General features: G+C 43.1%; 1 protein-coding gene across 3 annotated transcripts; it reads left to right on the forward strand.

Annotated features, from left to right (window-relative positions):
* Window positions 1-9,823: 9,823 nt before the first annotated feature.
* phc2a (polyhomeotic homolog 2a (Drosophila)) lies at window positions 9,824-16,837 on the forward strand. Of its 3 annotated transcripts, none has more exons than XM_061057589.1 (7): window positions 9,824-10,118; window positions 10,763-10,925; window positions 12,167-12,242; window positions 13,534-13,645; window positions 13,842-13,968; window positions 14,481-14,754; window positions 14,886-16,837. In XM_061057589.1, exons 2-7 carry the CDS (start codon window positions 10,788-10,790, stop codon window positions 15,041-15,043), a joined length of 885 nt encoding a protein of 294 aa, XP_060913572.1. In that variant the 5' UTR covers window positions 9,824-10,118; window positions 10,763-10,787; the 3' UTR covers window positions 15,044-16,837. The 3 variants fall into 3 exon arrangements, with proteins under 3 accessions (XP_060913572.1, XP_060913573.1, XP_060913574.1); XM_061057590.1 differs by having other exon boundaries at window positions 9,824-9,991; XM_061057591.1 differs by having other exon boundaries at window positions 9,829-9,869.
* Window positions 16,838-17,395: the final 558 nt, after the last annotated feature.

Raw genomic sequence — 17,395 nt, forward strand, 5'->3', positions numbered from 1 at the left:
GTAAATAAGTCTCAGAGCTCCCCAAAACATGTATGTGAAGTTTCTTGTCCTAAATCCACGCTGATCCTGTTTTTGATCATGCCTATAAACCCCTCTATTTCAGCCCTGCTCAGAACAGGCTGTTTCTGTGTCTGTACCTTTAAATATGTAAATGAGCTGTGTCTGACTCTGGAAGGGCTTGGGTGGCTCTGGCTTTCTCGCTCCATGCCCTATTGTTTACAGTGAGAAGGCAGACTCAGAGGGCAGAACAAACACCTAGCTGTGGGAGTGTCACCCACCTGGGGGAGGGGTTACTGCCCTTTGTGATGTCATGAAGGGAAAATCTCCAAACGGCCTGTTTGAGCACACATTTTCTGAAAAGTGGAGCAGGCAGAAGACGGAGAGGATGGACTTTTCTCATCATTGGGGGGTTTGTAGACAAACTAGGGTCACATATTAGAGTTAGAGAAACATGGAGAAGAGGATTTTGCAGAATATGTGACCTTTAATACTTTAAAGTTGCTTTTTAATTATATTTGTCAGAGGATTTTGACCTGACCTATTTGGCACCCTAATTGCACCTTCTATCCAACTGCAACAGCAAAATTAAAATGACCTATTAATGGCTTTAAAAAAACCTGTAAAAACAGAGAATTCATGTCAGTGCATGGCTGAATCTTTTACCTTCACATCAATCTCTCCACGTAGCTGCAGCTCGTAGGCGTTGTCTTTGATCAGAGCCAGGTAGGTTTCTGAGCTGGCGTGGATTTTCTGAGCTGACACACAGAAGATTAAAAACCTTAAAACACGGAAAAGTTTGGGAAAAGCGGATCGCCCAGGTTTGGATCCGACCTGAGGCTCCACTCCCAGATGTCATTACTCACTCTCTCTTTCCACGATTTCTGACTCTGTCTACGGTCCTATAGCTACATAAAAAAATCCCAAATCCTTTAAAAAAACATAAATATTTGCACACTAGACATTGAGCCTGATAAATCTCAATTCAAGTTTTAGCTTTGTGTTTATCCGTAGCATAGACTAATCTGTTGCATACGTATACGGCAAAGATCACCCCAGAAGTAAATCAGGCTTTGCACTCTCGTTTGATCGAGTAACTTTTTAGATCTCTCAACTCTGAGATTGAAGTGTTTGACATTTTTGAAGATCTAGTTGTACGTACGAAGGCTGGTGGACTCCATCCTCGAGGCTGTGTTGACCGTGTCTCCAAACAGACAGTATCTCGGCATCTTGTACCCAACGATTCCCGCCACACATGGACCTGGAGAATGAGGTGAAATAGAGCGAGGAGCTACAACCATTACAGGAAAACATGAATACAATGCACAATCCAACAGGACTACAGAGGGGGGGAGAACTATCATGAAACTTTTAACACCTTGCAAGTAAGAAGAAATTGAATTGATGGTCCCATCTTTGTCGTTAGTTTGCAGATATTTTGATTTTGAAAGGTTAAATACTCAGCAAAGTTTTAACATTTTTGTCCTTAAGAATATCAGAATCTCTGGGGGGAGGCTCGTCCTTTAAAGGGGTTTATGTCAGTATTTGCATGGCGAGGGAGGAAGGCGCCTCTGAGCCTGCTCACCAACCTGAGCTCGTCTCACCTGTGTGTATGCCGGCCCGGAGCTGCAGCCTCTGGTTGGGCATATGAGGGACGTTCACCTGTCTGACGGCTGCTACCAGATCCAGAGCCATCTTGGCGATCTCGTCAGCGTGTCTGTCCCCGTTCCTCTCAGGCAGACCGCTCACCACCATGTACGCATCACCAATTGTCTCCACCTGATTTTTTATGTTTTCAGAAGGTCATGAATGAAAGTTTAAACGTTAAGGCAAAAGCAGCGAGTGGATTTCTTTTTTTTCTTTTTTTTTGTGCATGTGTGAGTTTGACGACATGTCAAGGTCACCTTGTAGACATCGTAGGAGTCGATGCGTGTGTCGAAGCACATGTACAAGTTGTTCAGCATCTCAACCACTTGAAGAGGAGTACAGGACGCAGAGATCGACGTGAAGCCCACAATGTCTGAGAAGAAAATAGTCACCTGCAGCAGAAAGGAGAAAAGAGATTCCATAAGTGTGAAGAAAAGTATCGCTGGCTGTACGCTCGGGAGCGTTTGCATGGAGCATTTGTACGCTGAGATGAAAAAAGCTGCACGTCCGTCCTGTCTCTATGACAACAGTCTGATGACAATGCCCGCTGTATGACCGACACTGCTCAGTTACTTTTCACTGCATGTTTTATATTTGAGATCGTTTATTTCCCGATCAGACACGGAGCGAGGAGGATGTGGAGACAAGACACGATCAATAGGCGTCAAAACTACGGGGAATATCAAACATTTAGAAAAGAACGCCGGTGATGTCAACAGTGCCTTTCTGAAAAGTTGAAAGATTTTCAACTTGAGCGCTCGGAGCGGTTGCACAAAAAAGGCGAAGTGCTTATCAAAAAGACGCTGGGTGCTGCTCTGTTTCTCCAGACGGCCGCTTTCTGCTGCGAACACTCTCTACTCATCGGGAACAATTGAAAAAGGCGCTGACCCTCAAAAAAAACGCTAGGTGGATACAGGGCCTGATGCATTCACTGTCCAGTTTATTCAGGACATCCAGCTGAATATACTCAAACACAACAGTCCTTTAATAATTCCTACGGTAACAAACAAAACTAGTGAACGTGAGAAGTAAGTAGATCTCAAGAACACAACTGGAAAATACTTTTTATCACGATGAAGCAGAGTGAATAAAAAGTATGGATGCATGTTCTCATAGGGCTTCCGTAGAATAATGTTAAGTACAAACACGTTTTCATATATGTTAATATGATTGTGTGTATTTTTTTTGTTGTTGTGTGTGTTTTCATGAACTCAGAACTTGTGTTTGGTTTTTCACTTAATTTTAATTTTTAAAATGTTAGAATCAAACAGTTATCATCCTAATCTCTACGTGCTCCCAGGCTTATGTTTCCCTCGTCTTTTTCATGCAGCTCCTTCAGCAATAGCTGACATCTTTGATAATAATGTTGTCTGTGTCTTATTGAAACTCAATGTGCATGAGCGTGCAGAAAGCTGCACAGGTTCTTTATGGGCCAGCCTGCTTCAGGGCTCAGTAAGCCTTTTTATTCTTGTCCAGATGTGTTCCAACAAAAAGAAGAAGAATCTTATATTTCCTTTTCCAGAACTCTCCAGAGCTCGACATCAGTCTAGAAATGAGCCCTGAAGTCCTTTTCAGTAACACCGACCGCACCGCCGTGCTTTCAGTCCAGCTGCTTCAAACCTCTTCAATAAGCCAGACGCAATTTTCACCCAAATAACTTGTTTTATCTCCTGATGAATATGGAGCAGGGCAATTATAGGTAATTACGCCAACAATAGCAACAAAGGCAGCAAACACACACATTCATTCATCTCGTTTGCAGATCTTGCAGAGGTAAAGCCGTCTCGCAGCAGCAGCAGCAGCCCACATCCAGCTCTGCATGTGTTTGGAGCGAGCCGAGTGGAGCTTTTAAGGCCTCTTTTCTCTCTGTCTTCTACGGTTTCTAAGGTTTAAAGTTTTAACACTCACTTCCATTAATTCAAAGTTCAACAAGACCTGTTTCTGCAAGTAAACCCCGTTAGAAGCACCTCTCAAACTGTGGGGTTTTCACCTTTACTAACCTTTCGGCATATTGCATTCTGTATATATGATTAAAAGTTCAAAAGTTATACTACCAGCAGTCACTGTCCTCCTTTATAAAGGCTTAAAACATTACAAAAACATTTTCATCAAGACATAAATCCCCTCTGTACAGTTTGGTGACAGTCTTTGAGAGCATGTGTTTTATTTTCTTGCTCGCCTGTGGTCAGAAATCTAGTTTTACTTTATTTAATCTAAAACAATCAGTGGTTTCGTTTGCAGGGACAGAGTTCAATGACGGACCGCTAAGGAGGAGCGTGTTGGTCCAAATCAAGAGTTTGACCATATCAGTTATCTATTCTTTAACATGTCCAAAGTGAGTGTCGTCCATGGACTTTAAATATTAACGGACAAAGCCTGAGTGATGTCACCCGTCTGTTCCTGCAGGGGGCGCTGGAGTCCCATCGATGGCGGTCTCCGAGCTGGAAATGCTGTCTCAGTCTAACTTTCAGTCAACCTAACAACAGGCTGAGAGCTGGAGCTGAGGCGGGTTTTAAACCTCCTGACAAACCATTACACGGCGCCAACCTGTCAATCAGGTCAGCTACACGCCTTATTGTGAATAACTCTTATCCTTCATCAAATCAAAACTGATGAGTCATCAAAACATTCACCCCCCGTACAGTGTGTGTCGATCGAGACATGAGCTAATCACACCTATTTGTTTTTTTGAACCAGGCTGTAAACATGTTAATCTCTGCTGTAAAAACAGGATTTTTAGAATGGGTGTGTATGTGACTTCCTGTGCTTCTGCAGCCAGCCTCTAGTGGACACTCCAGGAACTGCAGGATTTTACACTTCCTCATTGACTTCATTTTTCCTGCTTGGTGCCTTCTTAACTTGAGCACAAAGAGAGAAACAGAAATAACCACCGACCCTATCATAGCTCTCGGCCTCCACATGTTTTTGCTGCCGGAGCTGCCTTGCGACTGATTTGGGCAGCATTTGGTGCAGCAGATCCTCGGCCAGCTGTCTCTGCCGCTTCAGGTCCTCCGTCTTCTCCTTCAGGTTCTGGGCGTAGTTCTGAATCCACTCTGTCATCTGCTTAAAGGAGAACAAGACCACCGGGTAGATGAGGCAGGCTAAGGCCAGCAGGCAAACCCTCATACTGAGGGCCGAAGACACGGTCCGAGAGGCCAACCTGAGAGACGGCACTGCTCGATCAAACAAGCACCGCCGAGTGTTTGTGAGGGATTCAACTCCAGCTTGAGATCCAGAAAGACGCTCAGTGTCCGTGTCAGAGATCTGCCACAGACTGGTGTCAAAAATGTGCAGATGTTTTTCACATTTGCTTGAGTTCAACTTGAGTTCTATGTTCTCCAACCAGCAGTCGTTCAGTCGCTCTGACATAACTCTGGCAAAGCCGAGGTAGCTGAGTACATGAGTCCACTTGTGCTGAAAGTCAGTTTGAGTCCCCATGTGAGGGGAGTCCAACAACTGGTGGTTTAGCTCTGTGAATCTAACCAGGAGTCTTGCAGAAAGTACATCTCTCCAGTTTGAATTCTGTTTGACTTTGACGACCATCTCTTCCGTTGTGCCCCAGATATCCAGAAGTCTTTCGATGGTCAGGGAGAAAGTGCAGTTTTCACCGGTGCTGTTTGCATCCAAAGAAGCATTCAGAAACCCTTGAACGCTCCTCCACACGTCCTGACAAAACCCGGCCAACTCGACACCGCAGGAGAGCCCGTGTCCGTTACTGTGACCCGTCATTTCTGCACAGAGACGACTGAGCGCGGGAAACACGACCTCTGAAAACCTCTCCTCCAGAGTCTCGTTGTTCACGTCTCTGCTTAACAAACGTCTCATCTCTTGCAGCTTGCTGACGAGTTGCAGGATGGCGATGGTGCGGCAGGAGGTCAGTTCATCGTAGGCGGCTTCGGTGGTGTGAAGCAGGTCAAAGTTGGAGCTGAGGTCGATGGACACGGAGCCGAGCAGCGCCAGGAAAGAGAGGACGCAGGCTGTCAGAATCCGGCGAACAGTGCGACTGCTGCCGGTGATGGAAAATACGGAACACCTGGAAGAACAAGAATAAAACTGGTTCAATAGAACTCCAAGACTTGTGTTTTATTACTGAGCTGTATCCTTCACTCTTTAAGGTTGCTGCTTCATCAGACTTGACTTTTACATTTCTTTACTGACTTTATGACTCTACATAAAACAGAAATAGTTGAATGCACAAAAGTTACTTTGGTAAAAATTACATAAATTGGGGCGCCGGTGGCCTAGCGGTTAACCCTTGCACCCCATGTACAGAGGCTGTTGATGTGGCTCCTTCCCTGCATGTCATTCCCCTCCCTCTCTCTCTCTCTCCCTCTTTCCCTCTCTCTCTCTCTCCCTCTCCCTCGTTCTCTCTCTCTCTCTCTCTCTCTCTCTCTCTCCCTCTCTCTCTCTCCCTCTCCCTCTCTCTCTCTCTATCTCTCTCTCTCCCTCTTTCCCTCTCTCTCTCTCTCCCTCGTTCTCTCTCTCTCCCTCTCTCTCCCTCTCCCTCTCTCTCTCTCTCTCTCTCTCCCTCTTTCCCTCTCTCTCTCTCTCCCTCTCCCTCTCTCTCTCCCTCTCCCTCTCTCTCTCTCTCCCTCTCCCTCTCCCTCTCTCTCTCTCTCTCTCTCTCTCTCTCTCTCCCTCTCTCCTCGGTTTCTGTCTCTACTCTCACAATATAAAAAATAAAAAATATTATGTTCATTATTATAAATTATATTTTTTGTGACTCATAAATCAAAACTCTCACAAACAAATATGATCATAAATGAATAAGTGAAATCCTAACATCTATCAGAATAGTTTCAGTATATTTTCTCTCTGATTTGATATGTCCCTTCTTTGTTTAGCTGCTTTTATTCTTTATTTTGTGCTAAATAAACTCCAGAAACCAAAACATTTCTCATAATTTACCCTCTTGATGAAATTGATCACGATCACATTTGTAATTATTTATCATCTGCTTCACAGGCAGCTCCTCTACAGCCTGTGTGATGGTTGATTCACGCTGTTAGATTTTATTCCAACACAAATGTAACCGTTCAGCGTCTCACACATGAGGATGAGATGCAGGAAGGCTGGTGAACAACATTTACTAAATGATGAAACAATAATAAATAAAAACATTGTCATTTATTTTTTGGCTGTTAATGAAGCAGAAATCTTTTTCTCAGCTGCCTTAAACGGCTTAAATCTAACACACATTTCATCAAGACAGTGAGAAGCAAATGAGTTTCCTTGCTGAGTGTGACAAAGGAAAATTACAAATCATCTCTGCATGGAAACAGAACATTTCTCAATCGTCCATTAGGTGTGTATTGTTATTATTGTTAGTATTTGCTCATCCCTAAACCATCTTTAGACTCGTCGAAAAAACAAAATATTTGGGAATAAAAAAGATGAAACAACAGAAATGAAAAAGCAGAACTAACACATGCTTTCTTTAATAATTACAGAGATGAAAACTCTCTTTTTAAAGACATTTTGCACGTTTATGTCAGTCTGAAATGTGTTGACAGAAGGTCCAGAGCCTGATATGACTTTTGTTTCAGCTTTAATATTTAGACAAATCAAAGCTTAAACAGCACCCGAATGACTCCGTAAGGATCATTCAGTGAATTCACATTTTCCTGCAGAGTTTTATTTAGTGCGTGTCTCACCTGCACAGCTGACAGTCCCCCTCCAAATCCTGGGAGACCCCCCTGGGAGCGACCCTGCTCTTCTTTATGAACCGTCTTTTAAAAGAAGCCGAGGACAGCGTCCCTGAAGCGAAACACTCTGTTTTCATCAAGTCCAGAGATGACATGAGCCTCGTGCTGCAGCTCGATCACCTCAGACTCAAACTGCACAGGGTCATTACAGAGGGAGGACCACAGCGAGTGGAGGGAGGGCCACAGAGAGTGGAGGGAGGGCCACAGAGAGTGGAGGGGGGGCCACAGAGAGTGGAGGGGGGGCCACAGAGAGTGGAGAGAGGGCCACAGAGAGTGGAGGGAGGGCCACAGCGAGCATCAGAGGGAGGACCACAGTCGGGTTTTAGGGTCGGGAACAATCACTTCTATCTGAACCACTTCTCTTGCCCGCTTCCATCGATGCAACACCTGTTGGTTTGACCTGATAACTGCTCTCATATCTGGCAAACCGAGGGGCGTCCAAAACGGCCGTGTGGGGGTGCCTACCTTCTCTGGTCCAAACAGATCCAGAGCATTCAGGATCAGAATCTAAAGTTAGAAGGAGGACATACTGGCTGCTGCATTGCTGTCAGAGAAGCCAGCACTTCAACATAGCATGTTTCCTTAATGTCTGATCATATAGTAAGGTCACTTTATCATTTCAGAAAATTATTTTCCGTTTCATTTGATTTCAGAAGTTGGAACATACAAGTTTCCAGTCAGATCCGTCATCGAGAACATAACCTGAAGTCATAACTCTGACCCGGAAACTTAGTGTTTAGACTCACAACCCTGAACGTCATCAGAGCTTTGAGTCATTATAATGAAGTTGTGTGCTTTCAATTTGAAAGTGAAATCACAGCAGAGGAAGTGTTTGTGCTGCTAAGCTGTAGCCATTGACCGTCTGTTCAACAGATGAAACACAGACTCTTGACCTTTTTTGATTGCATTTTATTTAGTTAGCCTTCTTCCAGATGTTGACACTGTGTCTGATGATATGAAATCTCTAGAAATCATTAAAAGAAAGTGAGTGAGTGCTCATGGGAATGTTAAAATATGGAACACAGAGTTATGAATGTTGTGTTGGCTCTGTAAACGTTTGACTGCTGTACCTCAAGTTGGAAAATTCAAAGTTTATCCCACATGTCTCAGCCTTAATATGTTGCTTTTGTTGTTTAGGTTCTTCATCAGCGGCCTCAGTCTGGACCTGTGTGTCTTTGGTTCCCACACAGCGGGGCTGCTCGTCCCATTGGATACTCAGAATCAGCTTATGAGACATGTGTTCAAAGCCCTGCTGTGACTGTCATTTCCCATTCACCACTTCTGCTCATACTACAAACAGTGTAAAGGCAGCCATGATTATCCCATAGTTCATACACTTTTCCTTCAGAATAAATGTGTAACATAGTGAAGGAGTGAGGGCTGTAACTGAAACCTGTGTCATTTACTGAGGTACGTTGAAGAAGTGCACTCGAGTGGAAAAAGGTTGACAATTCATTTTTGAAAGAGAGAGCAACTTCAGCAAAAACAGCCAAGATCCTTTTGTAAGTATTTCATTTAAAAACACACCTGGTCGACATGTTGCACATAGAAGATTTTTTTTAAATGTTTTTTGTGTATGTCCTATTTAAGAATTTTGACTTGCAGAACTTGCTTTCATACGGAAGTCCTAAGCGGACATACATCCATACATTTTTATATTTGTTCCCTTTTCCCACTATAGATTTTGGTTCTTTTCTCCAGATCTTGACTTATTTATCTCACAATCTAGAGACAACAATGCCGTTTTTTCCAGTGATAACGAGTTAATTTCTTGAGTTCTTAAGAAAACGGCTTAGATTTAACCGCTATGACAGGAAACCAGCATCGTTGTTGCAAGATTATGACATGAATACATTAAGATCTTGAGTAAACAACCATAAAACTCATAACTTCACTGATATCGTGGTTAGATATATTGTATTGAAGTATGTCCGCTCTGGGCTTCCATACAGAATGTTAAACAACAAACAAGTTATAAACTAACTGGAATCGTTATCTCGGACACGAGCGTTGTTATCGCAAGGTAATGACATCAATACGTCTAGATTTCGAGAAAACAACCATAAAAAATAACTTTACGGTTAGATAAAATGTACCGAAGTTTGTCCGCTTCGGGCTTCCGTAAAAAAATGCAAAACAACAAACAAGTTATAAACTCATGTACGATTATGGAGTTTTTTTTGCTGAAACATCTGAGTACTTATGATTTTTATTTTTCGTTGTTTTAATGACATATTTTTATTGATTAATTTGGGATTTAATTTATTGTTTTCCCCTGTTCAACTTATATTTGTATCCATACTTGTAATTCATCAAATTTATTTAATTTATATTTACATGTTTATAAAATGCTACAGTCACATTTTGTAAGAATAAAAAAAAAAATACTTGAGGACATTCCGGTAAATGTTTGGATTTTTATTCTGAAGGTTGTTGCCGGAAGTGATTTACGTAAATCTCTGCGCTTCGTCATTACGCACACACGCCGCAGCACTGTTGTGTCTGCAGTTCGAATTAACCGTAAACTGAAACATAGTGAGGATATGAATCGGTTTCTAACGCCATGCGTCCTCCTCGTGTAACCGGGTGAGCTCGCCGGTTATTCGGTTAACCACGGCGAACATTAGTCGGCGTTAAAGCGGGTAAACTGTGTTTAAATGAAAGCGTTGTTTGGAGCCGCTGAACAAAGAGCCTGTCTTCCCTCTACCATTGTTACCGAGCTGAGCGCCTGTTTTCTAACTTATTCAGAGGGGGTTTCGGACCGTAAAAGTAAGCGAGCTACTCTGCAGTTTGTTCTCGATAATAAAGTTGACTTTGCTGCTTTGTAGGCCGTTGGTTAGTTTAATTGATTCACTTTTAATTCAACTAGCAGATCCCTCTCACCACTGGGCTACACTGATTTGATTCAAGGTTAGCCTTAAGTTCACGCGGACTGTGAAGAGGGAAGGTCACACCAGACTTCATTCAAAAAACTGGACATTTAAGATTGTAACGCTCATGGCGAATAAACAGTAATATCTAATACACAACTAAAGGCAGACTATGACACATTTGGATCCACCCTTTACATCGGCATTGATTTAAACTTTCATTTAAGCTTAATTCTCCTGTTTACAACTTGGAAGTACAAGAGGGTGCTCTTAAAATGCAGAAAACAAATGCCAAAAGTAGAAGAAAATTGCTGTAGAGTATTATATTTTTAAAAATCTCAAGGGAAACAAAGACACCTGTTACATGTAAAGCACAAAAGCAACATTGCACTTTTGCTATAACTTTTGGCAAACTATTATTGGATCTGCTTTGTTTGGAACATGAGCTTCTTTATGTATTTGAACAGCAGCTAGCGAGGGGGGCAGGTTCCAGGTCCACGTGGCCAGCACTTGTTGAGTATGCTGTGCTGTTTGTGTTGGCAGGTGAGGGGTGGCCCGTGCTCCAGTCATGACCTCTGGGAATGGGACCACTAATGGCAGCCAGCACAATGGGGAGAGCAAACCCGCCCAGGCGTTAGACAAGACCCATGTCCTCACCCACCTGATCGAAGGCTTCGTGATCCAGGAGGGTGCTGAACCTTTCCCTGTGAGTACTGAAGCTCATCATGTGTTTGTTGAGGCACAAATATAACACAAGAACCACAGGAACATCACCAATCATCTTTCACGTTCCTGTGTGTTCCCACTGCATCTAAGGGTCTCTAAACATTAAGTAAATTTAACCTAACAATGGTTAAATGCAATTTTTAGTGATGTTTTCAAATGCAATCCTTAAGCTCACTGAATAAAGAACATAGCAACTGATTCAGGGCAACAGATTTAAAAAGGATGCTTGTATAAAATGTTTCAAGACATCAAAAAAGGGAATATTGAGCACTGCAAGTCCCACTCCCATTCGCTCCAGGTGAATTCTCCTGATTATATCCTGCTGCGTTCTCACATCAGCTCACTCTGACTTTCTGCAGGGAAAAAAAAAGGTAGGCTGGAGGAGAAACTCAGAGTGAAACAATTTGTCTTGTTTGCGTTCACACATGCAGCTCCTTCTGGAAACTTCAGGATGTTTTGTGCAAGTGTGAAAGCACTCAGATTAGCAAGCTGAGAAGAGTAGGTTCAGTTAAATAACGTGCATCACATCATTTAAGTCATCGACTCTGCCAGCTTGTCTGCGGTGAATTTTCCTGGTTCAGACACACACGGCTCAGCACCACTTCTACTGAATTTTATTCGAGTGCAGGCACAAAAAGTTGCAGATAAAGTTGCAAAGGCTAAAAACCTAAATGAGTCCTTACTTCCTCTACCACTCATGCAGCTCAACCCGAAAAACATCTGGAGTCTTTTAGGAGTTTTGTTCAACTGTGAAAGCACTGTCAAAAAGAGAAACCTAGAAACAGTTTGCCAACTTTTTGTATGCAGCTCCCTCACTGTGACATCGCTCCATCAGTGCATCGGTTCCTGTTTGTGCATGTGTTAATTCTCTGTATTGTGCAGCATGCTTCAAATAGAGAAAACAAAACAGTGAATATACTGAGTTTACTCTCAGGGATTAATAAAGTAAGTCTAATGTCTTAATAGCGTTTATTGATTACTTAATAAAGCAGAATAAATCATAAAAATATTTGTCCGCCCCATCCCTAACTCTCCATGTTTCCATTGATTTGATGTTCTCTTCTGTCAAGTATAAAAATAGATTTACTACCTCTCTGTTTTCACACTCCATATTTTTATAATGTCACAATTCAAGCAAGAATCAGGCCAACAGAATTTTTATTCTTGTCTTTTTTTCCATGCCATCCTTTACTGTTACGACGTATTGTTTTCTGTCTGCAGGTGGAGCGTCCGTCTTTCTCCATCGAGTGCTACAGGAGACACACAGACTCAAAGATGGACGGCATCTTCCCAAAGGGTGAACATCTTAAGATTTACAGTTCTCAGTCTGGAAGCACAGTTTCATTATTCTTTATTTCTTCGAGGTGTGTGAAGGTGATACTAGGGTGGTCCCAAATCATAAAAACTACATCTGACATCAGACTGTCTCTCCAAGGATCCAGGATCAAGTCATGTTAGCTGATTTCACATCTGCACTCCTGAAAATATTTAGATAATTTCAGGAGTACTGCTCCTGAAATCCTCCTGATCTGGTTGTTCACACATGCACCTCACAGCGGGAGACTATCCCTGTCAGACAGGGGGGGGGGGGTCTCCTGACATCCGCTATACAATGCTGAGAATATTTGTCTTTCTATCAATGTTCAGACATACGGCTCCTCCTGCAGATATCAGGAGTGTTTCATGAGTCTTTGAGAGCGTTCATGGACTCACCTCGACATGTTAGAAATCATGGAAAGCATTTAATTGAACAACAATAAAAGATAATTTCCTCCTGATCTCCTGCATTCTTTCTCACCTTTTCAAACCCGTCTAATTACTGCACGAAGGCAGTGAAGTGAACCTGACTGACAGGTTTGGAAACTAAATTTGTTGTTTGATGATTCAACGAGCATTTTGTGCAAATTGAAGCCCTGAGGGCGTTCACAGACACAACGATAAGACGAGCGTGTGATCATGTTCTGTCATTTAAATTATTCGGGCTGCATTAGGCCCCGTGCCCAACTAGTGTTTTTTTTTTTTTTTTTAGCAAAATAGTTTTCCTTGACAAGAGAGAGTTTGAAGCGCCCGGGGTCTTTTTCTCCAAGCGCTCTGCCTTTTCTGTGCGGCTGCTCTGAGCACTCTAGTTGAACATTTTTCAGTTTTTCAGAAAGCCGCTGTTGACGTCACCGGCGCTCTTTTCCAAATGTTTGATATTCCCCTACAGGTCGTGTCTTATACCCTCATCCTCCTCACTTTGTGTCTGATCGGGAAATAAACGATCTCAAATATAAAACATGCAGTGAAAAGTAACGGAGCAGTGTCAGTCATACAGCTGCCGTTGTCAACAGACTGTTGTCATGGAGACAGGACGGACGTGCAGCGCTTTTCTTCTCAGTGCACAAACACTTCCTGCACTCAGTGCTTTTCTGCCCAGAAAAACCCGAGGTGGACATGTGGCCTTAGGCACCATGATAGGCTTACCTCGTCTCTCCACAAATGTCTTTTCTGTGGACGTTGTTGGCAGTGTCGTTACCTCGGTTACCGCGGTTTGTGTGCGTCCAGCTGATCTTTTTTTTTCTTTTCTTTTTTACTGCGTGTCACCTCAGAGCTGAAGGCCCAGCAGGAGCCCTTGCTGACCTGCGAGCTGTGCGGCAGAGTCGACTTCGCCCACGTCTTCAAAAGATCCAAGAGGTTCTGTTCTAGGAAGTGCGCCAAACGGTGAGATGAGACAGGAAGCCAGCACTTCAACGTAGCATGTTCCCTTAATGTCTAAATCTTTGCATCACCACCAATCTTTACACCACTTGCAGTGTTCCTGTAATTTATGCATATATTAGAAAATACCGCTGCAGCTGAGCTCTATTAAACTAGTTGTCATCACCAATGTTGATATGTATATTTTTTCCCCTTGTAGCTACAATGTGGGCTGCACGAAGAGGATGGGTCTCTTTCCAAACCGTCAAAGTATGCTGGAGAACATGAAGAAACCGAGAATGCTGAACGGAAACCACAAAATATGTAGTTTAGACATGAAAAAGAAGGTAAGGCGACTTTCATTCCTTCTTAAAAGGCTTTATATGTGATTTTTCACACTTAAATGTAATAGAAATCAAGTATATCCTCTGAAAATAACTCTGTGAGTCATGACTGTCTACAATGGGTGTAACACCCGAGTCCCACTGTCTGTGATGCTTTCAGAGTTTTCCAAGTCATATCTTCAGTTTGTTTACATCGCCAGGACGGCCGGCTGACTCCTCCCCTCGCGAATAAAAGTTGTTTAATTGAGGGACTAGAGAAAAGAAGAATAACATACTGTACTTTACATGCAGTGTGAAGATATGAGCATAATAAAGATCGCTAGCATTAGCATGCTAACACAACAATGCAGCGCAAGTTGTTTTTGTTTCATGCTGGTGCTCAAGGGCGACATCTGCTGGATCAAAAAATCGCATAGTAAGCCTTTAAGGTCAATACAAAATGTATTTTTCCCGAGTTATCGCCCGTCTGTATTCGATTAAGTCGTCATGTCAGATAATCTCTCTCTCTCTCTCAGACTGCTCTCTCTGTGCAGAAACCGTCTCCTCCTCCTCCTCCTCCTCCTGCTGCTGCTCTGTCCCCGGGTCACTTGGTCCATCCTGCACAGGGGGAGTCCAGCCTGTGTTCGGACTTGACAGGCTACAAAAGACCCCCGTCCCCCCCGTCGCCCACCCAGCGGGTTCCTGCTGTGCGAGGCTCTGATCTGCCCTCGCTGCCCCACAGCTTCCTGCCCAGCGACCCCGGCCAGTGGAACATAGAGGACGTCTACGAGTTCATCTCCTCTCTGCCAGGTGGGCGACCGCAACAGTTGACATGATAATCGGATCCTGAGACAAAAACATGATGAAGCGTGTTTTACATCATATGTGACCATTAAGAGCTGTGTAACCTGACGTGTGTGTGTGTGTGTGTGTGTCTGCAGGTTGTCTGGAGATCGCAGAAGAGTTCCGTTCTCAGGAGATCGACGGTCAGGCTCTGATGCTGCTGAAGGAGGATCATCTGATGGCAACCATGAACATCAAACTGGGACCTGCGCTCAAGATCTTCGCCCAGATCAGCATGCTCAAAGACTATTCGTAGCCCCTCCCCTTTCTCCCCTAACACACACACACATGCACCCTTACTGGACAAACAGGATTTGCTCAGGATCCCAAACTACCTTAAAGTGCGTTTGCTGGATGTTGTCACGGCCTGCTGAACACAGAGACTCATCTCAGACTGTTTGATCTCTTCACTGTGGAGCCTCAGAGGTACAGAGGAACCACCTGCTAGGTAGGCTGTGTTGTGATCACATTTGTTTTAATAATGTTTGACTGTACCTTTAAGTTCCTCCAGGAGAGGTGTGTGGTTAGCGTTTAATTTGTTCTCATTACTCACCCTGTTTAATTAGAAGAGAGTTTTCTCTGAGCATCCTGTGCAGAGAGAAAACTATCCCTTATCCCAAACTTGTACTACCTATCCTGGTCCTGCACTGTTTTCTCTGCACGGAGCGTTCCAACACATTCACCACAGGGTCAAAGTCCTCCTTGTCTAAATGATTTTTACACTCACGCATGTTAGCTGCAGCTCTGAGCCAATCAGTCATCAGTATCAATCAAAGAAGATTTGCATTGATTTGATAAATACTTAAAGATCTGAGTTAAAAAAGGATCAAATGCCTAGCTCAAACTCTTTCCAAACTATTTATCGTGGAGGATTTGGTCGATACCTTTAAAGTCAGGGTTGGTAATTTCCTCCAGATCCACTTTTTTAAGATTCTGGTTGAAATTGTCTTTAGGTCCTGACAGAAATTAATAAGTCATGTTCTCTGAATAAGGAACAAATAAAATCCCTCATCTGTAACAGTTGTAAGCCTGTAAAAACTTCAACCAATGTCTGCCATGAGGTACCAATCTGATGAACCAATCAGACGCCTCCCTGTCTCCCTGCTCGCTCTCTACCCCTGAGCGTGCTCTAGCCCACAATCAAAGTGTGTCCCCGATGACTTTTGGAGTTTATACTGTGAGTTTACTTACCTCTGAATGAGACATGAGACGACGTAGTTTCTACACAATGCAAGAGATGAGCTGAGGTCCACTTCTGGAACAATGGCACTTGTGCATGTCAGTGAGGGGCGTGGCTTTAGACGGAGCACTGAGGGAATGCTACTTTCAAAATCATGCTAGTTTTCAAAAATGACCAACCCTGCCTTTAAAGATATTTAGTGCTAAAATCCGCCCTATTGATAATTTTCATGACGGTTTGGATATTTGAGCGTTGATCGTCCTTTTTAAAAAATGCATTTCCTAATGCAGAAAAGTTTCCAGGTCAAGGCTGATTTATACTTCTGTGTCTAAGTGTCTCTGCTAAGAGGTCGGACTTTAAAACAGACGCACAAAATGCTGCGTCATCCTACTTTATCAATTCATGTTTATTTCATGTATAGAAGAAACTTCAGCCCTTTTTGTAATTTGAGTGATTTTGCAACCGAGTCATATTGGTGTCCCAGTCTGTGTATTCACAGTGCCTTATAGTGCTTTCACACTTGCAGAAAACTCCAGGAGTTTTTTACTCGTGTTTATTCTGCAGAAAGTCAGAGTGAGCTGATGTGAGAACGCAGCAGGATATAATCAGGAGAATTCACCTCGAGCCAGTGGGAGTAGACGTACTGTGAAGTATGGCACTTAGTTATTCTGCAGGAGCAGAAATCATCCACAGTCTGTGTTCTGTTTCCACAGGAAGAGACGGTCATGAGTGCCTTTGTGACACAGAAGTATAAATCAGGTTCAAACTTAAAGTCTGTGACTCATTTCAGTTCTTCTTTTCCCAAAGTGCCGAGCTTCTGAAATGTGTCCGAGCGGAGTCTCCTTTGAGCCACGGTTAAAAAAAAAAGAAGTATCTAAAGTATATTTTTCTACTTTTACTACACGTTATAATTCATCCCCGTATAAACTGAGCCACAGAGATGCCGCCGTGTTCGTTTTTCTTTTTCCAGAATCTGTTGTGAACAAAAAGCTCGCTGTCATTTACTTGTCAACGGTTGTTTACAATCTTATTGTCAACAATGATGTCATCGGTTTTGTCCTTTTTTTTTTAAAGGCAGGAAACCAAATTTTTACACTGTGAAAAATAAAACTTTTGATGATTTCTTTGACTCTTACTGTTTTTATATTTAAGTGTGTGTGCTCATCAGAGCTGGGTCAGGGCCTCAGATCCGGTTTACATAAAGTGACATCACCACGCACACACATTGCGGATATTCCATCAGAGGCCGCCCTATATGGATTCATAAATACTGAACATGGCCGTTTTGGACGCCCCTCGGTTTACCAGATATGAGAGCAGTTATCAGGTCAAACCAACAGGTGTTGCAGATAGAAGTGATTGTTCTCGACCTAAAAAGCCTCTGCATGTTTCTAATAAGCTCCACGAGCAGAAACGTGCTCAAACTAG

Source organism: Labrus mixtus, chromosome 15, assembly GCF_963584025.1.
Source record: "Labrus mixtus chromosome 15, fLabMix1.1, whole genome shotgun sequence".
Classification (NCBI taxonomy): Eukaryota; Metazoa; Chordata; class Actinopteri; order Labriformes; family Labridae; genus Labrus; species Labrus mixtus.